The following is a 26,350-nucleotide window of genomic DNA, read 5'->3' as shown; positions in this document are numbered from 1 at the left end:
GATGTTTTCTTTATCATTATTAGTGTTATCAGTATTTGTGGTTCATGGAAATAGTACGCATTTTATATATATATATAAAAAATGAAAAAAAACATTATAAGACAGTTCATTTATTTTTAGAACATTAGTTTTAAAGACTGAATTTAAAATCATAAAGGTTGAGAAAAAAATCACCTTTTTTTTCTACACTTATTTTCATCAAATCCACAAATTCTTGTTGGAATGTGAAATATAACTTTCTACATGTTTATGAATGAATATGCTCTATCTCACTAAAGAACCTAAAAATTCTGACTGAAGATGTTAAATAATATTGTCCATCTATGTAAAAAATCTGACTGAAAATGTTCTATGATTCTGTCCATCCATGTGAATTTTAGAAAGTGCATGTTCTGTCTTCTTATACTGTAACCATGCTATTTGTGCAGTCCAATATTAATGACTGTATAAACATTTGTCAATATTAATGACTGTATAGACATTTGTGATTAACAGTCACTGTGTGGTAAAGCCTTGTTTATGATATGAACAATGTTTCTGTAGAATTTTATTTATGACGTCACAAAGGAATACAGCATTGTTTCCATAATTCACTAATTTTTACCCAAAATATTTAGGTTTGAGCATTGCAGTATACTGTAAATGGAATAACCATAAATTGTATCTGATATCAAACTTATTTGTATCGGCAAAAAACAGGATAGAAATGTTAAGCATTTTATTACCTGTTTCTAAACCTCATACAATTATTTCTTTACTCTTGAGACAATGTATATTTGTTCCCTATATCTTCAATGATTCATACAAAAACATCTATACTGAATGTTTGACTACTTCTGATATTGTTTTGTATAGTACCTATCAAGCATGTCTAGAATTCATTCATATATTATTTTCTATCAGCATACATATCAAGGTTTACGTGACCTTCTTATTATAATGTTACAACCAAAACTATTCATGTATTAACCATTTCTCTTGAGTTTAGTCATTTCAGTTTGATTTCTATTCAATGCTGTTTAAAAGAAGTGTTATCTTGTGAAAAAGCTTGTTTCTGATGTCTATATCAGATCTACATGAGCTTACTATATCAGATCTACATGAGCTTACTATATCAGATCTACATGAGCTTAACTTGGACAAATTTGATTTCAATACCTGATATTTAAACAGTTTTTGATTAGATTAAAACAGAATTGATCTCTTGCAAAAGAATTGGTAAACGCTTGCACAGTTTTGGTGGTAAAATATTCTTGTCTTTCTTTTCTCTGGTTTACCCATCTACTGAAAGATTGTTCACAGCTTGTTCCTAATTTGTTAAAAAAATCAGTTTCATTTTCAACTTCTGCCATTGGAACATCATTGAAAAAGAACAATGATCATAAGAACATTTTGTCAATGGTGACCTTCTGACTTTTAAAATAATCACCAGAAAATAATTCAATTACTGCCTCTCATTTAAAATGTTTAAAAAGTTAAAAATGTTAAATGTTAAATTTTAAAGATTGAACTTTCCCAAGCTGAGGATATATTCAGTGTTATACAAAGGTAAATTCAGCACAAAGGTAACCTCAAATTTTAGGTAAATAAACAGACATCACACATTTCTCAAATACTACAGAACAGAATGATTTTATATTTGGTGAGCAGCTCAACAGTGGTAAGTTGTAATGTGTGTTAGACTTTTTCTGTCAGACAAATACTTCCTATTTTGTGATACTTTGAATTATGAGTAGGGGCAGGCTTACCTTAACAATGCATGGGTTCCTGTTTCACGATGCATGATGTATTTATTGAAGTTATATATAGGAAATTTTTTCTTCTAGAGGAAACTTGGCAGAAGAAGAGACCCAAGCTGTTGTAGAAAACATGGGTGCTCCAGCTGCACCACAGTCCACTGTGATCCCTGGTGTAGACTCCCTGATAGGAGATCTGCTGGATATGGACCTAGGTGGTCCATCCATGGCCCAACAACAACAGATGTTTGGTGGTCCTTCACAGACCCCAGTACAGACATCTGGTGCTATGGATCTCTTAGGAGAAGGTTTAGATTCCTTGGTATGAAATATACTAATGTTGGGAGTAACAGATGATGCTTTTAAATCCTTCATATTGAATCCTATTTGTGATACCACTACTGTCATTTTTAATGCCCCCACTGTAGGCAGGGGGGCGGGTTACCCTTGACCATCCTTCCGTCTTTCTATCCATCCTTCTTACCGTTCGTGCCATTTTCATTTTCGCAATCTAACGTAAGTTTGTGTCATGCAAATTTTATGAAACTCAAACACAATGCTAAGAACCAAAACTCGCAGACAGAGTTCTAATTTTGGGCAATGAGTCACTTACTGTTCTAGAGTTATGCCCTTTATAATTTGGAAAATTGCAAATTTTTTAGTTTCAGCACTTTAACTTAAGCTTATCTCATCCAAATTTTATACTCATACACAATGCTAAGAACCAAAACTCACAGACAGAGTTCGAATCTGGGCCTTGAGTCACTTGTGGTTTTAGAGTTATGCCCTTTATAATTTGGAAAATTGCAAATTTTTTAGTTTCAGCACTTTAACTTAAGCTTATCTCATCCAAATTTTATATTCATACACAATGCTAAGAACCAAAACTCACAGACAGAGTTCGAATCTGGGCCTTGAGTCACTTGTGGTTTTAGAGTTCTGCCCCTTTATAACTTGGAAAATTGCTAATTTTTTTGTTTCTGCACTAACTTAATGCTTAGAACAACAACATACAGACAGAGTTCAAATTTGCATTGTGAGTCTTTTACCGTTCAAGAATTATGCCCCTTTTTAACTTGGAAAATTGCAAAGCTTGAGTGGGGCCATTTCTGTCCACAGACACATTCTTCATTTATTTTTTTAAATATTGGCCATGAAAAGAAAGTAGACAAATTTCCACCAGACATAAATTTTTATATGCTAATATGGAAATTCTGTGAAACTTTTGATATGCTTATGTGGAAAGTCTGTTAACTTTTGATATGCTTATGTGGCAATTCTGTTAACTTTTGATATTTTTATGTGGAAATTCTGTTAACTTATGACATACTTATGTGGAAATTCTGTGATGCATCAATAATTACTGCCAGCCATGTGGCCCATTCCTACCCTTAAAGTATGTTTTTGTGAACAAAAGCTACCAGAATAATCTTTTAGCCTTTAGAATGATGTGTAATGATATGTTTGACATAATATTGTCTGATTTCTATTACAGCTTGGAGGTCCAGCCCCTGCTGGTGATGGAGGTTTAGGTGGACTTGGAGATATTTTTGGAATGTCACAATCACAGTCCTATGTCCCACCTCAAGAGGTAAATTAAACACTGTACGACTCTGTTCCCTCTCAGAACAAGAACTAGACTCTTTTAAGTCACTTAGGTTAAAAGTGGTATTAATTGTTTTAAAATACAATTTGGAATGCAAAACATTAAGATAGAATCATTTTTTGATAAAACATACATACATTGAATGGGGAAGGTTATGTTTTGTTATTCTAACTTAAGAATTAATAATATGCCATCACAAGAGTGAATAATTGTAATTCATTGAATATAAATATACTTGCACTACGAAGAATATTAAGATGAATTTATGCTTTTTATATTTTACACCCTCAATTTTTTTATTGTCTTTAAACTGCTATGCTTTATAAAATCTTCCATACTTTTTTAATAGACTCAGAATTTGAGATACATGTAAAATATGATTTATAGATTTTTTGGAATGATCGATAAGAAAATGCTTGATTGTTTTTTATATTATAGGTGTGGATACCTGCAGCTAAAGGCAAAGGTTTAGAAGTTACAGGAACATTTATACGCAAAAATAAACAGGTGATAATGGATCTGACATTTAGTAATAAAGCCATGCAACCTATGGCAGGCTTTGCTATACAGTTTAATAAAAATAGGTAAGAAAGAAATCAATTAATTTGAATACAGCACTTTCATTTCTGATGGAAACAATTTAAAATAATTGTATTCAACCTAATAAATGACTTGAAAGAATATAAAAGTGATTAGTGATATCTGTAGATATCAGGGCTCACACTACAAGGTGATTTGTTGAGGAAGTGGCTCTCCAATCTGTCCCTTTGCTTTTTTTCAGCCACCAAAAGCGATATCTTGTGGCTCTTGTCTTGTCATTAGTAATTTTCTGTTTTTATTTAACAGCAACTTTTTATTTATAAGTAAAAAAAATTATAAAAGTTATAGACAAATTATTTCTTGAGAAAGTTTTTAAAGATTATGATATTATTTTTAGCTTTGGTTTAATACCAGCCAATCCATTACAAGTACAAAGTCCTTTACCACCCAATCAGAGTGCCAGTACATCTTTAGTGCTGAATACAACTGGACCAATACAGAAAATGGAACCTTTAACTAGTTTACAGGTAACATACTTAAATCAGAACATCAAAGGTGTACAAAACATGGAAAATATTTTAAGTAAAACATGATAGGTATAACCTTAAACAGTACAACAGACCACATCATCCACCAAATCTGACTCCTCTGTAAAAACAGACCAATAAACAGTACAACAGACCACATCATCCACCAAATCTGACTCCTCTGTAAAAACAGACCAATAAACAGTACAACAGACCACATCATCCACCAAATCTGACTCCTCTGTAAAAACAGACCGATAAACAAAGACAAACAACAAACAGTACAACAGACCACATCTTCCACCAAATCTGACTCCTCTGTAAAAACAGACCAACAAACAGTACAACAGACCACATCATCCACCAAATCTGACTCCTCTGTAAAAACAGACCAACAAACAAAGACAAACAACAAACAGTACAACAGACAACATCTTCCACCAAATCTGACTCCTCTGTAAAAACAGACCAACAAACAGTACAACAGACCACATCATCCACCAAATCTGACTCCTCTGTAAAAACAGACCAATAAACAAAGACAACAACAAACAGCACAACAGACCACATCATCCACCAAATCTGACTCCTCCATAAAAACAGACCAACAAACAAAGACAAACAACAAACAGCACAACAGACCACATCATCCACCAAATCTGACTCCTCCATAATAACAGACCAACAAACAAAGACAAACAACAAACAGTACAACAGACCACATCATCCACCAAATCTGACTCCTCTGTAAAAACAGACCAACAAACAAAGACAAACAACAAACAGTACAACAGACCACATCTTCCACCAAATCTGACTCCTCTGTAAAAACAGACCAACAAACAGTACAACAGACCACATCATCCACCAAATCTGACTCTTCTGTAAAAACAGACCAACAAACAAAGACAAACAACAAACAGCACAACAGACCACATCATCCACCAAATCTGACTCCTCCATAAAAACAGACCAACAAACAAAGACAAACAACAAACAGTACAACAGACCACATCATCCACCAAATCTGACTCCTCTGTAAAAACAGACCAACAAAGACAAACAACAAACAGCACATCGTGATAAGTTTCAGACAGAAAATGTGGCAGGGTAAAACCATTTTTTTTGTGCAAAAAGATTATAGGTCGTAAAAACAAACTAACAATTGAAAACCTACACAGTCCAGCTACCAATAAGATGACCACTAACTGGAACATGGAAAAAAAAGACAGCACAAAATTTGGAAAGCAGAGTCAAAAGGTGCTCGCTACTTCAGTAAGCTAGCTAAGTTAGCCACAGCTATTTGAATTGCACATAATGAAATTTAACACCTGTGTCTTTGCAGTGTCAGTATTTTTGCATTTATTTTCTTTACAGAGTTCAACAATAATAAAATTTCATAAGTAGAGCTTACTTTGCATTGATTAAGCTGACATAACTAAATTTGTTCATGTTTTTTTGTAATTTAGTATATTCTTCTTTCAGGTTGCTGTTAAAAACAATATAGACGTATTTTACTTTAGTTCTAATGTGCCAATACATGTATTCTTTACGGAAGATGGTGAAATGGAAAAACGTGTTTTCTTAGCAACATGGAAAGATATCCCTGCACAAAATGAAGTCCAATACACAATTAGTAATGTTGAACATAATGCTGGTATGTTTGTCTTATTGTATACTGTAAATTCAGAAATTTTTGTGATGTTTTCACTATTGTGAAAAATGCCTCAGGATATATTCCCTAAAATGAAAACTCAGAATTTAAATTTTGATAGCATGCAAATGTAGTAAATCCTGAAATCACAGTTATTAATCTCAATATTTTTATCTATTGTGTAACAATGGCAAAAGATAAATGCACACACAAAATATATATTTACATTTAAATTAATATTTTTATAGTATAATTATACCCCCGCTTTAAAAAAGTTCGGGTATACTGTTTTACCTCTGTATGTCCATCCATCCGTCCATCCGCCAGTCCGTCCATCCGTCCCATGAATATTTTTCGTCGCATCTTTCTCAGGAACTACATTACATGGATTTCTGAAATTTGGTTTCAGGGTATATATGAGTCAGCTATATCATGTGATGCGTTTTCAGATTCATCACTCAACAACTTCCTGTTTACCCTATACTTTTAACGGGGCAGGGGTATCATTAGTGAGCAGTAGCTCACAGCTTAACTTGTGTTAATTGCTATTGTACGATACATGGCACCTTTCGGGTATCATATGTTCCACACACTTAAAAGAGAAAATAAACATCTCTCATTTCTTATGGGGCTGAAATAACTATAAAGGAGGAGGTATGGTAAGAGCCATGACAATGATACATTAAAAAAATCAGTATCTGTTGATTCCAAGTTATTATTATATTTGACACCAGCAAAGCAATAAACTCACATTGGCAAAATTAACCACTGACATACTTTTTCATTGATATATTAAGAATTTTTTATGTTTCCTTTCCAAACTTCCAGGCAAGATTTGGCTCTTAGGTTCCTGATAAATGTGACTGCAGAAAAAACTTCAAAAATAATTAAAAACCAATTGTTCAGAGAACAATTGAAGGTCTTTCCATCCGAAGCGATATATTTGATATGAAATAATAAATCCAGTTTAACATGTCATTTCCGGTGTCAAATGATAGATTATTGTATACTGATTCTGAAAATATATGGTTTCTAAACACTTTTGTTTGAAAAAAGGGAGATAATTTGTTACTTCTGGTTTGAAAAAATGTAATTTTCGCTATTATTTGATAGTTTACTTAACACTGATTCCAAAACAATCTTTTACATTGAATAAGTACTACTTCCAGTTTACACAAGGTCACTTCCGGTTGGCTTTTTCAAGGTCATATGGCTTGCAACCGAATGCAAAAAGTCCTATGGCTTTATCATGTATACATATGAAGTAAAAGTAAAGGTCAAAATCTAAAACGTCAAATTTACCTTTGACCTTGACCTCAAATCAAAAGACACTAGGTCTTTATTATATATGGTTAAAGAGTTGTATCACCATACGCGTAATTTTAAATATAATAGGGGCGAAAACTCTCATTTAATGTCAGCATACCCTTTCAACCAAATGTATGTGTTATGACATGTCCCAACTAACAATTTAGTAAAATATGTTGTCGATATTTTATACGGTTTTTGAAAAGGAGTGAAAATAAGCCAAAATCAAAATTTAGAATATGACCTTGAACTTAGACCGTTACCTAATTTTCTTTTTTGGACCAAGGACCTCAAATCAAAAGACGCCTAGGTCTCTATCACTTATGGTTTACCAGTTAGAAATGCATATCACTTATAACAAATGCATAAGGGGGAATAACTCTCATATGGAGTCTCCAGATAACTTCGATCCAAATGATCATGTTAATCCTGAAGATGTAATGAGCAATTTGTTTAAATAAATTTGTCGTAATCTTTTACAGTTGCGAAGGAGTAGTGGACACAAGAAAAAGTGTTCGGTTAAACAGGGTCAGTTTTAAAAGCATATAAACTGTTCGATATCATAAACTAAAAAATCTAAGCGACATCTTGTGAAACAATAATACTGCGCAAGAAAAAAAAAATTATAATAATCAGAACAAAAGCAAAAGGTCTTTCCATGGAAAAGTAGAAAGACCTCATAAATTCAATAAGTGCAGTTTTATTATAATACATTTACCTCTTTGTATTTATAGATACAGTCTCTGCTAAATTACGGAACAATAATATATTTACTGTTGCCAAAAGAAATGTTGAGGGACAGGATATGTTGTACCAGTCACTGAAACTAACCAATGGAATCTGGGTATTAGCTGAACTGAAGATACAACCACCAAACACCAACTTTGTGGTAATTTATATTTGTTTTGTAGTATTTTTACTTCCCATTTCATGAATTCATAAATAAAGACTTGAGTATGGATATTAAGACATGTGAAATTAAGGACAATTTAAAAAAGAATTTATCAAAAATATGTCAAAATTACCCAACCTGGTTAAAAGAATAATGCATATTATCTGAAGAGGACTTTGGGTAAACAGAATATGTATTCTCTATATTTTGCTTTAAATTTATGAAGAAAATCAACTATGATGATTAGAAAATACAACCATATGGTAATTTTTCAATGAGCCCCATTGCAATTGGGGTGTATTCCCGCAAATAAGGAAGCTTAACAGATAAATTTTATTGGGGACATTTTTGTTTCCCTCCTCCACCCTTTCAGATTTATGACTTTAAGTATGCCTAATATACTCTTTGGTAAATTGAATATTTTCCAATGAATGAATCATATTGTATTATAATATTTTGATAGTTTGAAACTGTATTGACGGTAAGATCATGTGTTGGATTTGTTGCTAGCAGTTGTTTGAAGTTAAGAAGAAATATAGCTGTAAAATGGTATTTTTGACTTTAGTAGTATATATTCAAGAGTTTTTTGTGAGGGAAAAAAAAAGAGGAAAATCTAGTTTTGACCATGAAAAATTTAATCAATAAGTCCTTTTTACAGCTAATTTTTTTGAAAAATTCATGTTTAGGTCTATGAACTATAGCTGTAAAATGGTGTTTTTGACTTTAGTAGTACATATTCAAGAAAAAAACTGGTGTTTTTTGTGGGGGGGGGGGGGGGGAGAGGAAATTATAGTTTTGACCATGAAAAATTTAATCAATAAGTCCTTTTTACAGCTAATCTTCTTGAAAAAGTTCATGTTTGGGTCTATGAACAGAAAATGGTTGATTTCATGAAATGGCTTTTTAAAAATGTATAACATTGCTTTTAAGTATTTAAACCAGATGTATGTTTTAGTTTACTGCAATGCAATCATCGGAGTAGTATCAAATATGAAAACTGTGACTAATTTAAATGATTTGAAATACATATCAAAATATACATGCAGTGTGTCTTGCAGTTTGCCATTTCAGAACATTTAAAAAATACTGTGTGTAGTGTTATTGTTTCTACACTACACTTGAAATATTGCTGTTAAATTAGTTAAATAACCATTATTTATGACATTTTTAACCAATCACTTTTTTTATATACCGGTAACTTATGAAAATAGACCTTATCGCTATTTGGGAATCTTCGACGCTTGACCAGAGAATCTGCGACACTTGAACTATTTACGTCATACAGCAATCACTTTTCCATTGTGGTGTCAGACATTTTCTTTTGTGTCGTCAAAATTTAAAGAAATTTGTGATGTCCAGTAATGGCAAACAAATAGCGATAAGGTGTATATTACCCACAATACATTAGATTTTGAAATGGTGAAATTAAGGTGAATACGGTAGATGTGTTTCCCAGAGAGTTCCAAAAGGTATTTTTGCAATTTTCCTGATATCATACATAACATCAGACGGAATACAAACCAGTACTATTCGTCACTAAATGAAAACGATGACTACTGTTACAGTGTCGAAAAAGCCAGCGGGTACCTTATAGACATCTTCTCTTGAAAATGAGGCATTCCTGTCAGATACAAAGGGATGCAACACAAATAAGTGAATAATTGTTGGATTCACACTTTTATCAAATGTGCCAAACACAGTTCTTTCTAAAACATTAAAATACACTAATTGAGCAAGTTGAAATAATTGATAAAATTGTGCCAATTGTTTTTGAAGATAAATGAATATAATCTTTTAAGCAATATTTTATAATTGGGTTGTTGTAAACTATTTATAGATGACCTGAAGCTTTCAATGTGATAAGCTTACAAATAAAAATAATGTAATAAATTATATCCTTACAGGGGCGGATCCACCTATTGTTAAAGGGGGGGGGGGGGGGGGGGGGTTCCAACCCAGGATAAAAGGGGTTCCAACCATATGTCCCCATTCAAAAGCATTGATCGTCAAAAAAAAAGGGGGATTCCAACCTCCAGAAACCCCCCCCCCCCCTCCCTTGGATCAGCCACTGCCTTAATAAGTACTGTGGATTCTTTTGATTTCATGGTTTTGCCTATAATAAATTTGTACTTCATTTAACAATTAAATTCATGGTTTTTCTATACCTGCACATGTCAGGTGCGTTTGACTCCAATATTTACTGACTAGGATTGCCAGTTTTCCTAACGAATGTCAGTGGTTCTCTCTGGGCAGTCTGGCTTCCTCCACCAATAAAATCAGGCTGCCACAATATAGCCAATGGTGTTGAAAGTGGTGTTAAACACCAACAATCAATCAATCAATCATAGCCATGTTTCTAGTCATATCTGTTTTTAGTTTTAATTTAACTAATTTTAATTAAATGTTACATCACTGAGCATGAAAAATAGAAAATATATTCCTCATAGTCATTGGTGTAATAATTTTGTATTTTATTATATACACCTTATCGCTATTCCCGGCTACCCGAGAATCTGTCCCGCTTGAACTATTGACGTCATACAACAATCACTTTTCCATTGTGGCGTCAGATATTTTGTATTATGACGTCAAAATTTTACGGGAGCCTGTGTGATGTCCAGTAATGGCGGACAAATAGCGATAAGGTGTATTGTTCAGTACTAGTATTACTTTAGTCAATGTCATATAGTGTTGTTTATCATGTTTGTGTTACGTTAGTCAATCTATTAGCAGATAAACATAGTTTCAAGTGAAAAAAGAAATTTTACTCATGAGCAAAAATATGATATATCAGCTACTGGGTCAAATATATATGTTTAAAAATTATAAGATATCTATTGTGTGAAACTGGTGCTAGAAAATAGATAGACACTTTGTTTTGTTTTTTCTTTTCTTGCTGGTTTTTATTTTTTCATTCTATTTAATTTTTATATCTGACAGTGTATATAGCAGAATATTTTCAGGATAAATGAAAAATACTTGCTTACAATTTAGAAATAGACAAGGGCTATATTTTTACAGATAGGAACATTGTTCTTAAGATTAAATTGTGTCATAAGTTGTAAATTAATGTTTTTAAATGGCAAGTATCAGTTTGAATCAAAATGAAATATTTGAGAAGAAAAATGTGCAATATTAATAAAAATTTTATAGAAATAAATCGTATAGATGATAATTACATGCAATTAAAATTGTCATATAATAATCAAATATTAACCATACAATATATTCTACAGCAAGTATTAAAAAAAAATTCAAATTCAAACAAAACAATTATGATTTTTTCAAGCAAATTATGAAAATAACATGGTACAAAACTTTTGGGGTACACAATAATACATGTACAAATATATACTGAGTTCCAATAGAAACACAACAACTTAATGTGCAATTATTTTCTATTGAATAAAATTAAAATCGACAGATCGTGTATGCTAAAAGGGGGCTTGGAATATGATGTGTTGCATTTCTATTAGCATTCAATATGTATGAAATACCTGGCCAGTAAGATTAAGGATGCCTATTATCTTGAAAAGTTTTTTTTTATCAGCTCATGCATTATTTAATTAATGATAGTCTTCAAAAATAACTGTAGTAAAAATGTCTTATAAAAGTTTTGGGTTTTTGTTTTTAATTCATATTAAAAAATTGTTACGGTTTATTTTTTTGTCGTGTTTTAGAAATATGATACAATCACAAATAATTCATTGTTTTAGAAATTAAAGAATTATGAGTAATTTCATAATGCAAACACCAAAAGGATAATAATGTTGTATCATTGGTTGATTATCCATTGTTTAAGAGCATTGTTAACCAATCAAAACATTTTGGTGCATGTTTTTGAAAATACAACTTTAGAGTGCATTAGATTCTGAAACAGTTGATTTAGAAGTAGTGATTGACTTAGTTCCTTACCTGGAAAGTTGTCAGTTGTGTACATCATGTTTGTCTGTGTTCAGCCAATGAATTAACTCCAATATTTTGATGTCATACTTCATATCCATTAAAGAAAATTCTAAAATCCCTGTCCAGGGAAGGAAATTCTAAAATCCATGTCCAGGGAAGGAAATATCCATGTCCAGGGAAGGAAATTCTAAAATCCATGTCCAGGGAAGGAAATTCTGACAAATCAATGCAGAACCTTTCTTGGCCTCTATTTCCACCTTTATGGCGGGAATTTCAGTTTGTGGAAATAAATGAAAAATTGTATCACAATGGTGTACATAATTTCACATTATGACATTTTTTCCAGTGTATGAACTATCTCAAAACTTCTGTAAGATTGCATGCAAAGTAAAATGATCCTTTTCACTTGAAAATAAAAGTGTTAAATGGTATCATTTTTATTTGACAGCTTTCCCTGAAGGTACGAGCTATGGATGTATATCCGTGTATACAGAAAGCCTACGATACCATTCTGCACAATTAAATGTATGTCACCGTCATAGTTTGTGGTAGTAAGCACATTGCATGCTAAATCAATTAAGTGTTTGTCTTAGCTTTTTGTCAAGTTTGTTTGTCACATATATCCTGTCATTTAAAGGTAATTGTATAAAGCTTGTTAACGAACAAAGATAAGCGTGCTTTTTATGCCCCCACCATCATGGGAGGGGCATTAAGTGTTACCTTTGTCTGTCCGTCCTTCCTTATGTATGTATGTACGTCCCAAAATTCTCTAACTTAAGTTTGCCTCTACTAATTGTTATAAAACTTATACATAATGCTTATTACCACAAAACACAGATCAAGTTCAAATTTGGGTGGCATCACTTCTACCATTCTGAAGTTATGCCCCTTTATATATGGAATAATTGCTGAATTTTTTGTTTCCATTTTCTAACTTTAGTTTGCCACAATTAAATGTTATGAAACTTATACACTTCATAAAGCATTATGCCACAATGCTTATTACCACAGAACTCAGATCAAGTACAAATTTGGGTGGTGTCATTTTTACTGTTCCAAGTTATGCCTCTTTATAACGTTATATGCAAGAAGGGGCATCATCTGTATCCCATGGACACATTCTCAGTTTATTCTTTCAAGATGGTCATATTAAATTTTTTTTTAGCAGAGGGGGCATTAAGTTTTACCCTTGTCCGTCTACGTACGTACGTACGTACGTCCGTCCCAAAATTAGTTTCCGTTCTCTAATTTTAGTTTGCCTCAACCAAATGTTATGAAACTTATACACAATGTTTATTACCACAAAACACAGATCAAGTTTAAATTTTGGTGGCGTCACTTTTACCGTTCTAGAGTTATGCCCCTTTACAAATGGAAAAATTGCTGAATTTATCATTTCCGTTCTCTAACTTTAGTTTGCCACAACCAAATGTTATTAAACTTATACACAGTGCTTATTACCACAAAACACAGATCAAGTTTGAATTTTTGTGGCGTCACTTTAACCGTTCTAGAGTTATGCCCCATTATAAATGGAAAAATTGCAAAATTTTTATTTTCTTCTAATTATTAAGTAATTTTTAAATTGGAGTTATCTTCCTTTGTCCATGACTATAGTTGAATCAACTACAATCAATGCTTTATACAATGCATTGTTTAATTTTGACTTCCACTGATAAAACACAGATCAAGTTGAATTTGGGTAGTGTCACTTTAACCATTATTGAGTAATACTCCTTTATAAATCAAAAGATTGCAAAATTTTTAGTTTCCATTCTGTTACTTAAGTTTGCCCCAACCAAACATTATGAAACCTATACACAATATTCATTACCACAAAACTAAGATCAAGTACACATTTTTTGTTTCCGTTTTCTAACTTAAGTTTGCCTCAACCAAATATTATGAAACTTATACACAATGCTTATTACTACATAATACAGATTGAGTACGAAATTTGGTGGCGACACTTTTACCATTCTTGATTTATGTCCCTTTATAAACACAAAAATTGCTGAATTTTTCGTTTCCATTCTCTAACTTTAGTTTGTCTCAACCAAATGTTATAAAACTTATACACAACCGTTCTAGAGTTATGCGTGTTCACAAATAGAAAAATTGCTGAATTTTTAGTTTCTGTTCTCTACTTAAGTTAGCCTCAACCAAATTTTATGAGACTTACACACAATGCTTATTACCACAAAACTCAGATCAAGTTCAAATTTGGGTAGCGTCCCTTTTACCGTTCTTGAGTTATGTCCCTTTATAACTATATGATATGCAAGCGGGGGCATCATCTGTGTCCACATGTGGACACTATCCACATTTATTTTTTTTAACACAGGTGGAAAAGCTTGACTCAAAGGACTTTCTTTAGTTTACCTTAGTGCTGCCTAAACAATTTTCATTTCTACATGCAGCTATTACTTTTTTTTGCCCCCGCCGCAAGGCGAAGGGGCCATTAAGTGTTACCCTTCACAGTCCATCTCGTTTTCATTTGAAAAGCAACCTTGAACGGGGACATTCATGTCCACAGACACATTCTTCTTTTATTTAGATATTTAAATAGTATTTTATAACAATTTAAGTCGAAGGGTGTGGCCATTGTTTATCAAAAGGAAATAGAGCTTCAATCTGGCTAAAATCCTGTAAGAAATCATACTTTTGAAGCTGTCAAAATGGTTAAAAAAAAAAAGGAACTGCAGACAGATAAGGGATCTAAATTTGCATATTTATGATCATAATTATAGATTTTTATACAACCGCAAAAATTTTTACTGTCGTATACTGGTATGACGTTGGCGTCTTTGTCGTCCAAAGACACAATGGTTTTCGCACAATAACTTTAGTTTAATTGATTGGATCTCTATGAAATTTTACAATAAGGATCAATACCACAAAAGGAAGGTTGGGATTGATTTTGGGGGTTATGGTACCAACAGTTAAGAAATTAGGGGCCAAAAATAAGCATTTTTGTAACTTCCAGACAATAACTTCTGTGTTAGTGTATGGATCTCTCTGACATTGTACCACAAGGTTCCATATCACAAAGGGGATGCTGGGATTGATTTTGGGGGTAATTGCCTCAAAATTATAGGAATTAGGGGCCAAAAAAGGGGCAAAAAACGAGCATTTTTCTAGTTTCATGACAATAACTTGTGTGTTAGTGTATGGATCTTTCTGAAATTGTACTACAAGGTTCCATATCACAAAAGGAAAGCTGGAATTGAGTTTGGGGGTAATTGCCCAATACGTTTAGGAATAAGGGGCCAAAAAGGGCCTAAAAATAAGCATTTTTCTAGTTTCAAGACAATAACTTGTGTTCAAGTGTATGGATCTCTCTGAAATTGTACTGCAAGATACCATACCACAAAGGGAAGGCTGGGATTGATTTTGGGGGTAATTGCCTCCAAATATTAGGAATAAGGGGCCAGCTAGGGGCAAAAAACAAGCCTTTTTCTAGTTTCAGGACAATATCTTGTGTGTAAGTGTATGGATCTTTATGAAATTGTACTACAAGGTTCTAAATCACAAAGGGAAAGCTGGAATTGAGTTTGGGGGTAATTGACCTTAACGTTTAGGAATTTAGGGCCAAAAAACAAGCATTTTTACAGTTTCCAGACAATAACTTGTGTTCAAGTGTATGGATCTCTCAAATTGTACTGCAAGGTACCATACCACAAAGGGAAGGCTGGGATTGAGTTTGGGGGGGGGGTGAATCATAAGGGGGTTCAAAAAATTGGGGGGGGGGATTTTTTTTTCCTTTTTTTCCTTTTTTTTTTTCTTTAAAATTTTCTATTTTAAGTTGGTTATTTTTATATGACCGCAAAAAATTTTTGCGGTCGTATATTGGTATGACATTGTTGTCGTCGTCGTCTGGCGTCGTCCGGCGTCGTCCGAAGACACATTGGTTTTCGCACTCTAACTTTAGTTTAAGTGAATGGATCTCTATGAAATTTTACCATAAGGTTCAATACCACAAAAGGAAGGTTGGGATTGATTTTGGGGGTTATGGTACCAACAGTTAAGGAATTAGGGGCCAAAAAGGGGCCAAAAATAAGCATTTTTGTAACTCCCAGACATAACTTGTGTGTTAGTGTATGGATCTCTCTGACATTGTTCCACAAGGTTCCATATCACACAGGGAATGCTGGGATTGATTTTGGGGGTAATTGCCTCAAAATATTAGGAATTAGGGGCCAAAAAAGGGGCAAAAAACAAGCATTTTTCTAGTTTCATGACAATAACTTGTGTGTAAGTGTATGGATCTTTCTGAAATTGTACTACAAGGCTCCATATCACAAAGGGAAAGCTGGAATTGAGTTTGGGGGTAATTTCCCAAAACGTTTAGGAATTAGGGGCCAAAAAGGGGCCAAAAATAAGCATTTTTATAGTTTCCAGACAATAACTTGTGTTCAAGTGTATGGATCTCTCTGAAATTGTACCACAAGGTTCCATATCACACAGGGAATGCTGGGATTGATTTTGGGGGTAATTGCCTCAAAATATTAGGAATTAGGGGCCAAAAAAGGGGCAAAAAACAAGCATTTTTCTAGTTTCATGATAACAACTTGTGTGTAAGTGTATGGATCTTTCTGAAATTGTACTACAAGGTTCCATATCACAAAGGGAAAGCTGGAATTGAGTTTGGGGGTAATTGCCCAAAATGTTTAGGAATAAGGGGCCAAAAAGGGCCTAAAAATAAGCATTTTTCTAGTTTCCAGACAATAACTTGTGTTCAAGTGTATGGATCTCTCTGAAATTGTACTGCAAGGTACCATACCACAAAGGGAAGGCTGGAATTGAGTTTGGGGGTGATGAATCATAAGGGAGTTCAAAAAATTTGGGGGGGGGATTTTTTTTTTTTTTTCCTTTTTTTCTTTTTTTCCTTTTTTTTTTTCTTTTAAAATTTTCCATTTTAAGTTGGTTATTTCTCTGTTTTATATTTAAAAGCAAATAATAATGATATGGTAGGAGATACACATCGAACAGGATGTGTAAATTATTATATAATAAGTATTGTGCAATAGCAAGAAATTTTCAATTGCACAGTATTGCACAATAGCAAGAAATCTTCAATTGCACAGTATTGCGCAATAGCAAGAAATCTTCAATTGCACAGTATTGTACAATAGCAAGAAATATCCAATAGCACAATATTGCGCAATAGCAAGAAATTGTCAATTGTACAGTATTGCGCAATTGCAAGAAATATTCAATTGCACAGTATTGTGCAGAAGAAGATTCTTCGTATAAGTTGCTTATTTCTTGACCAATTTCAATGGGGTTTTATTCTTGAATTCTTGGGGTTCTTAAATATGCTGATTCTAACCGTGTATTAAGTTTTTGGATTTTTGGCCCCGTTTTTAAATTGGTCCACATTGAGGTCCAAAGGGTCCAAAATTAAACTTTGTTTGATTTCATCAAAAATTGAATTATTAGGGTTCTTTGATATGCCGAATCTAACTGTGTATTTAGATTCTTAATTTTTGGTTCCGTTTTCAAATTGGTCTACATTAAGGTCCAAAGGGTCCAAAATTAAACTTAGTTTGATTTTAACAAAAATTGAATTCTTAGGGTTCTTTGATATGCTGAATCTAAACATGTATTTAATTTTTGATTATGGGCCCAGTTTTCAAGTTGGTCCAAATCGGGGTCCAAAATTAAACTTTGTTTGATTTCAACAAAAATTGAATATATGGGGTTCTTTGATATGCTGAATCTAACCATGTATTTAGATTTTTGATTTTTGGGCCCCATTATCAACTTTGTCCACATTGAGGTCAAAAGGGTCCAAAATTAAACTTTGTTTGATTTCATCAAAAATTGAATTCTTGGGGTTCTTTGATATGCTGAATCTAACCATGTATTTAGATTTTGGATATTGGACCATAATAGGTGAATGTTCAATTTAAAATTTTTAAGTTCTTTCCAAGACCACATTCATTCTGTCAGAAACCTATGCTGTGTCAAATATTTAATCACAATCCAAATTCAGAGCTGTATCAAGCTTGAATGTTGTGTCCATACTTGCCCCAACTGTTCAGGGTTCGACCTCTGCGGTCGTATCAAGCTGCGCCCTGCGGAGCATTTTATTTATTTATATATAAAAGCAAATGATAATGATATGGTTAGATTTCATCAAAAATTGAAATATTGGGGCAATGGGGTTCCTTGATATGCTAAATATAACTGTGTATTTAGATTCTTAATTTTTTGTCCCGTTTTTAAATTGGTCTACATTAAGGTCCAAAGGGTCCAAAATTAAACTTAGTTTGATTTTAACAAAAATTGAATTCTTGGGGTTCTTTGATATGCTGAATCTAACCGTGTATGTATTTAGATTTTGGATATTGGACCATAATAGGTAAATTAAAATTTTTTAAGCACTTAGACCACATTCATTCTGTGTCAGAAACCTATGCTGTGTCAAATATTTAATCACAATCCAAATTCAGAGCTGTATCAAGCTTGAATGTTGTGTCCAAACTTGACCCAACTGTTCAGGGTTCGACCTCTGCAGTCGTATCAAGCTGCGCCCAGCGGAGCATTTTATGATTTTACAAAGTTCAATTTTTTGGGCCAAATCACAACCTCGATGGTCCTACTCCTTTTTGGTTAGTAAAGTTTTTTTAGTTATGCATGATACAAGTGAGTATAGATTGAGCTTATGTTTATAGTTTCCATAGATTCTGTAGGATCTTTATAAAAAGTATCTAATAAATAACTTATTTTCTGTTTTTCAGGTTTCATTAAGAAGTGGCACACCAGACATCTTCCCAGAAATTTTCCAGATTCTCGACACGATACTTCACAATTAACAACTTTGGCTCTTTTAAATGTTGTGTAAAATAACTGTTAGAGAGTACATTCCATGTGTGACATTTATCTGGGTTATCTGGATTCATACTTTATAAAACATTATATCTTGTAAAAGGCTTTGCTATTGTTGATTATACATGTGTTGTTTACATCCTCTGATAAGAGTAAAAAAATTACTGGGTTTGGTTAAAAGAATGTATTATTGTGATAAGCCATCAGTAACAATTTTCATAATATTAATTCATAAATAACAATTTAATACTCTTTATTAAATACATGTAAAGAATATGTAGCTGTCAATACTACGTGTATATTTAAAGATCAAATAAATAAATGGCATATTTTGTTTGTGACTCATTTATCAAAATCTACATAATATATAGCAAGCCAGTGACACTAATGTTTTTAAAAAGACATGTAACAGACCACTGCAGATAATTGGCTACAGTCTGCCTAGATTTCTGATGTCACATTGCTTATAATAATAAGTCATAATTAGAGTTGATTGTTCTGTGATGTTGTTTACACTGATAGATCTTGGATTAATTTGTGTAACTCATTCAACAAAAGGAACTCTAAACTGGTCTATTGCACTAGTTATTTGCAAATAATTCACAAAATTCTGCATGAGAGCTTGTGGTCACCTAAGGTCAAAGGTCAGTCAATGGTTAATATTTCCCTTTCCTGATCTTAGATAACTGGCTTTCTATGATTGTTAGGAATCTGTTCCATATCAGACCATGTCTTTTGGTGTCATGGTTGTTGGATGGCTGTCTCATTGATAAATACATCACACATCTCCTTTTATTTAAATTGTGTGATCACTAAAATGACCAGGATGTTATGATATAGGTAGCAACATGTACTGTTAAAGGGCTGGATTTTGCAAACTTTTTATGCATTACAGATTTTTGATTTAACACTCCCAATTAGTTGGTTAATGGCCGTGTATTTATTCATCCAGCACACCCAAATCAGCATCAATTCCCAAAATTGGTTTTTGCTGAGGTCAAGGTCAAATGAAATCTGCCAGACAGACATTTGTACATTACAATTAATCATTCCATTAGTCAAATATATTTGATCTATTGCTAATAAAATCAGAGATATGGACCTAACCACAAAAACTTAACATTTACCAATGAACCATTAAAATGAGGTCAATGTCAGATTAACCCTGTTAGAAAGACGTGTACATTTTTATACGCCCGTTTACCAGATTTTCCAGTTTTCGGACAATAAGTCAAGAATGCTTTCACCAACTTGCAAGAAATTGTGGTGAATTGTTTATTTCTATTGACATGAGCTCTCTTTCGATTTTTATAAATTTTAGATTTTACGTTTCCGAGTTACAGAGTTTTATTCATAAAAAAAGGGGGGATTTTCCAGTTTTCGGACAAAAACTCAAAAATCCTTCAGCAATTCTTATGAAAATTGGTGAATTGTTTGTATGTATTGATGTAAGCTCCCTTTAGAATTTTATAAATTTTACATTTTACATTTCTGAGTGATGGGGTTTTATTCATTAAAAAAAGGGGTGATTTTCCAGTTTTCAGACAATAACTCAAAAATGCTGTCTCCAATTCTCATGAAACTTTGATGAATTGTTTATATCTATTGATGTAAGCTCCCTTTTTATTTTCATAAATTTCTAATATGACATTGAGAATTAATTGAACTTTATTTGTTTATAGTCTGACAACAGATTTACTAAGTATTGCACAACAGCAAGAAATCTTTAATTGAATATAAATTCAATTCATATAACCAATTTCAAGATCTTTGACTATATTTATTCAGAAACTTATAATATGTCAAATATTTAATTACAATCCAAATTCAGACCTGAATCAAGCTTGAATATTGTGTCCATTTTTGCCCAACCTGTTCAGTGACCTCAGCGGGCGTATCTAGTTGTATAAAGCAAAGATATCGCAGAGTTCTCAAAATCTTTTTTCCCTGGTGGTCTTTGAGGAAAGTCTGCTGGACCTAACTCTCATTTCTATTGTAAAATTTTGATGGTCAAAACCTTCTGACCACCACTTGTCGAAAACTTTAATTGTATATGCATATACAAGGTATACAAAGTCATGGCATTTCTCACACTGTTTATGACTGAAAACGTTGGTTGTGTACTGATTGATACTTTAGTCTGGGAGAACAAGATTTATTTCAGTGTTAGTTGTAATTGGCTTTGAACAAACTTCCAGTAACTGCAAATACTCCTTTGTGTCTATTGTCTTAATGTTAGTTGTTTTTATACGACCGCCAAAACATTTTTTGGATTGTATAATGGTATGATGTCGTCGTCTGCGTCTGCGTTGTCGTCCGAAGACACATTGGTTTACGGACAATAACTTAGTTTAAGTGAATGGATCTCTATGAAATTTTTTAAGAAGGTTCAATACCACTAAAGGAAGGTTGGGATTGATTTTGGGGATGATGGTCCCAACCGTTTAGGAATTAGGGGCCCAAAAAGGGGCCCAAAACAAGCATTTTTCTAGTTTCAGGATAATAACTTGTGTATAAATATTTCAATTGCTCTGAAATTGTACCACAATGTTTAATACCACAATTAGAAGGTTGGGATTCATTTAAGTGGTTATGGGGGCCAACAGTTTAGGAATTAAGGGCCAAAAACAAGCATTTTTCTAGTTTCCAGACAATAACTTGTGTGTAAATGTATGGATCTCTCTGACATTGTACCACAAGGTTCCATATAACAAAGGGAAGGCTGGGATTGAGTTTTGGGTTAATTGCCCCAAACATGTAGGAATTAGGGGCCAAACTAGAGGCTGTAAAGAGCCTGTGTCGCTCACCTTGGTCTATGTGCATATTAAACAAAGGACACAGATGGATTCATGACAAAATTGTGTTTTGGTGATGGTGATGTGTTTGTAGATCTTACTTTACTGAACATTCTTACTGCTTACAATTATCTCTATCTATAATGAACTTGGCCCAGTAGTTACAGTGGAAAATATTTTGTAAAAATTTACAAAAATTTACAAAATTTATGATATTTGTAAAAAATTGACTATAAAGGACAATAACTCCTTAAGGGGTCAATTTACAATTTTTGTCATGTTGACTTATTGTAGACCTTACTTTGCTGTACATTATTGCTGTTTACAGTTTATCTCTATCTATAATAATATTCAAGATAATAACCAAAAGCTGCAAAATTTTCTTAAAATTACCAATTCAGGGGCAGCAACCCAACAACATGTTGTCTGATTGGTCTGAAAATTTCAGGGCAGATAGATCTTGACCTTATAATCAATTATACCCAATGTCAGATTTGCTCTAAATGCTTTGGTTTCAGAGATATGAGCCAAAAACTGCATTTTACCCTATGTACTATTTTTTAGCCATGTCGGCCATCTTGGTTCGCAGGCAGGGTCATCAGACACATTTTTTAAACTAGATACCCTAATGATGATTGTGGACAAGTTTGGTTAAATTTGTCTTAGTAGTTTCAGAGGAGAAGAATTTTGTAAAAGATTACAAAAATTTACGAAAAATGGTTAAAAATTGACTATAAAGGGCAATAACTCTTTAAGGGGTCAACTGACCATTTTGGTCAAGTTGACTTATTTGTAGATCTTACTTTGCTGACCATTATTGCTGTTTACAGTTTATCTCTATCTATAATAATATTCAAGATAATAACCAACTAGAGGCTCTAAAGAGCCTGTGTCGCTCACCTTGGTCTATGTGCATATTAAACAAAGGACACAGATGGATTCATGACAAAATTGTGTTTTGGTGATGGTGATGTGTTTGTAGATCTTACTTTACTGAACATTCTTACTGCTTACAATTATCTCTATCTATAATGAACTTGGCCCAGTAGTTACAGTGGAAAATATTTTGTAAAAATTTACAAAAATTTACAAAATTTATGATATTTGTAAAAAATTGACTATAAAGGACAATAACTCCTTAAGGGGTCAATTTACAATTTTTGTCATGTTGACTTATTGTAGACCTTACTTTGCTGTACATTATTGCTGTTTACAGTTTATCTCTATCTATAATAATATTCAAGATAATAACCAAAAGCTGCAAAATTTTCTTAAAATTACCAATTCAGGGGCAGCAACCCAACAACATGTTGTCTGATTGGTCTGAAAATTTCAGGGCAGATAGATCTTGACCTTATAATCAATTATACCCAATGTCAGATTTGCTCTAAATGCTTTGGTTTCAGAGATATGAGCCAAAAACTGCATTTTACCCTATGTACTATTTTTTAGCCATGTCGGCCATCTTGGTTCGCAGGCAGGGTCATCAGACACATTTTTTAAACTAGATACCCTAATGATGATTGTGGACAAGTTTGGTTAAATTTGTCTTAGTAGTTTCAGAGGAGAAGAATTTTGTAAAAGATTACAAAAATTTACGAAAAATGGTTAAAAATTGACTATAAAGGGCAATAACTCTTTAAGGGGTCAACTGACCATTTTGGTCAAGTTGACTTATTTGTAGATCTTACTTTGCTGACCATTATTGCTGTTTACAGTTTATCTCTATCTATAATAATATTCAAGATAATAACCAACTAGAGGCTCTAAAGAGCCTGTGTCGCTCACCTTGGTCTATGTGCATATTAAACAAAGGACACAGATGGATTCATGACAAAATTGTGTTTTGGTGATGGTGATGTGTTTGTAGATCTTACTTTACTGAACATTCTTGCTGCTTACAATTATCTCTATCTATAATGAACTTGGCCCAGTAGTTACAGTGGAAAATATTTTGTAAAAATTTACAAAAATTTACAAAATTGTAAAAAATTGACTATAAAGGGCAATAACTCCTTAAGGGGTCAATTGACAATTTTGGTCATGTTGACTTATTTGTAGATCTTACTTTGCTGTACATTATTGCTGTTCACAGTTTATCTCTATAATAATATTCAAGATAATAACCAAAAGCTGCAAAATTTTCTTAAAATTACCAATTCAGGGGCAGCAACCCAACAACTTGTTGCCTGATTGGTCTGAAAATTTCAGGGCAGATAGATCTTGACCTAATGAACAATTTTGTCCTTGTAAGATTTGCTCTAAATGCTTTGGTTTCAGAGATATAAGCCAAAAACTGCATTTTACCCTATGTTCTATTTTTTAGCCATGTCAGCTATCTTGGTTCGCGAGCAGGTCATCGGACACATTTTTTAAACTCAATACCCTAATGATGATTGTGGACAAGTTTGGTTTAATTTGTCCTAGTAGATTCAGAGGAGAAGATTTTTGTAAAAGATTACAAAAATTTACGAAAAATGGTTAAAAATTGACTATAAAGGGCAATAACTCCTTAAGAGGTCAACTGACCATTTTGATCAAGTTGACTTATTTGTAGATCTTACTTTGCTAAACATTATTGCTGTTTACAGTTTATCTCTATCTATAATAATATTCAAGATAATAACCAAAAACAGCAAAATTTTCTTAAAATTACCAATTCAGGGGCAGCAACCCAACAACGGGATGTCAGATTCATCTGAAAATTTCAGGGCAGATAGATCTTGACCTGATAAACAATTTTACCCCAATCAGATTTGCTGTAAATGCTTTGGTTTCAGAGATATAAGCCAAAATCTACATTTTACCCCTATGTTCTATTTTTAGCCATGGCGGCCATCTTGGTTGGTTGGCCAGGTCACCGGACACATTTTTTAAACTAGAAACCCCAATGATGATTGTGGCCAAGTTTGGTCAAATTTGGCACAGTAGTTTCAGAGGAGAAGATTTTTGTAAAAGTTTACGGATGACGGACGCAGGATAATGGACGCCCGACGCAGGACGACGGACGACGGACGACGGATGCCATGTGATGAGAAAAGCTCACTTGGCCCTTTGGGCCAGGTGAGCTAAAAACGGCAAAATTTCCGTAAAATTACAAATTCAGGGGCAGCAACCCAACAACGGGTTGTCACATTCATCTGAAAATTTCAGGGCAGATAGATCTTGACCTTATAATCAATTTTACCCCATGTCAGATTTGCTCTAAATGCTTTGGTTTCAGAGATAGAAGCCAAAATCTACATTTTACCCCTATGTTCTATTTTTAGCCATGGCGGCCATCTTGGTTGGTTGGCCGGGTCACTGGACACATTTTTTTAACTAGATACCCCAATGATGATTGTGGCCAAGTTTGGTTTAATTTGGCCAAGTAGTTTAAGAGGAGAAGATTTTTGTAAAAGTTAACGACGACGATGGACGACGACAGACGACGACGGACGCCAAGTGATGAGAAAAGCTCACTTGGCCCTGTGGGCCAGGTGAGCTAAAAAGGGCAAAAAACAAGCATTTTTCTAGTGTTCAGACTGTTCAGGGTTCGACCTCTGCGGTCGTATTAGGCTGCTCTCAGCGAAGCATTTTATTGTGTGTCTCGTACTGATCTTTTGAGTTAATCTAATTGCAACTGATTTTTACAGTTTGTTCTTATATTGTACTGTTACACCACTGTCCCAGTTTAGGGGAGGGTTGACGGCTCACAACCATGTTTAACCCTGTCATATTCTTTATGTGCCTGTCCCAAGTCAGGAGCCTTTAGTTCAGTGATTGTCGTTGGTTCATGTGTGTCAGCTCATATTTGATTTTTATATGACTGCAAACAATTTTGGGGTCGTATATTGCTATCACGTTGTCGTCAACGTCGTCAACGTCTTCGTCTTCCGAAGACATTTGGTTTCCAGACAATAACTTTAGTTTAAATGTATGGATCTCTATGAAATTTAACCAAAAGGTTCAATACAACTAAAGGAAGGTTGGGATTGTTTTTGGGGTGATGGTCCCAACCAGTTAGGAATTAGGGGCCAAAAAGGGGCCCAAAACAAGCATTTTTCTATAGTTTCAGGACAATAACTTGTGTATAAGTATTTTGATTGCTCTGAAATTGTACCACAAGGTTTAATGCCACAAGTAGAAGGTTTGGATTCATTTTGGGGGTAATTGCCCAAACAGTTCAGGAATTAGGGGCCAAAAAGGGTCTAAAACAAGCATTTTTCTAGTTTTCAGACAATAACTTTTGTTTAAGTGTATGGATGTCTCTTAAGTTGTACCACATTTTGCAAAAAGAAAATTTCTTCAACTGTTATTTTTTGAAGGGGGGGGGGGGGGGGGTAATTTTTTTTGGGGGGGTCATTTTTTTTCAGATTTAAGAAATTAAAAAGAAAATTTCTTCAATTATTCAAATTTTTTTTTTGAAAAGTGTGTGTGTGGGGGGTAAAAAAAAAATTTTGGGGGAGGTGTCAACTTTTTTTCCCTCAAGATTTAAGAAATTGTCAATTTTCCAAAGAAAAAATGGGGGTCACAATTTATTTTGATTATTCTTTGTATATAGTCTGAAAAC

At 33.4% G+C, this 26,350-nt stretch overlaps 1 protein-coding gene across 3 annotated transcripts in view; it reads left to right on the top strand.

Moving 5' to 3' along the window:
* LOC127711331 (AP-1 complex subunit beta-1-like) overlaps positions 1 to 19,337 on the top strand; it is a 36,017-nt gene extending 16,680 nt beyond the window's left edge. For 2 of the 3 annotated variants that reach the window (XM_052217334.1, XM_052217333.1), the window contains 8 exons: positions 1,827 to 2,058; positions 3,232 to 3,327; positions 3,781 to 3,926; positions 4,280 to 4,409; positions 5,895 to 6,066; positions 8,106 to 8,260; positions 12,618 to 12,694; positions 18,916 to 19,337. In XM_052217334.1, the coding sequence (XP_052073294.1) occupies positions 1,827 to 2,058; positions 3,232 to 3,327; positions 3,781 to 3,926; positions 4,280 to 4,409; positions 5,895 to 6,066; positions 8,106 to 8,260; positions 12,618 to 12,692 (1,006 nt within the window). In that variant the 3' untranslated portion in view covers positions 12,693 to 12,694; positions 18,916 to 19,337. The remainder of the gene's footprint in view (positions 1 to 1,826; positions 2,059 to 3,231; positions 3,328 to 3,780; positions 3,927 to 4,279; positions 4,410 to 5,894; positions 6,067 to 8,105; positions 8,261 to 12,617; positions 12,695 to 18,915) is intronic. The other variant, XM_052217332.1, reaches the window with a different exon arrangement.
* The last annotated feature ends 7,013 nt before the right edge of the window (positions 19,338 to 26,350 follow it).

This window comes from Mytilus californianus, unplaced genomic scaffold, assembly GCF_021869535.1.
Source record: "Mytilus californianus isolate M0D057914Y unplaced genomic scaffold, xbMytCali1.0.p SCAF_8, whole genome shotgun sequence".
Classification (NCBI taxonomy): Eukaryota; Metazoa; Mollusca; class Bivalvia; order Mytilida; family Mytilidae; genus Mytilus; species Mytilus californianus.
Note: the sequence above shows the minus strand (reverse complement) of the source record. Positions and strands in the feature narration are given on the sequence as shown.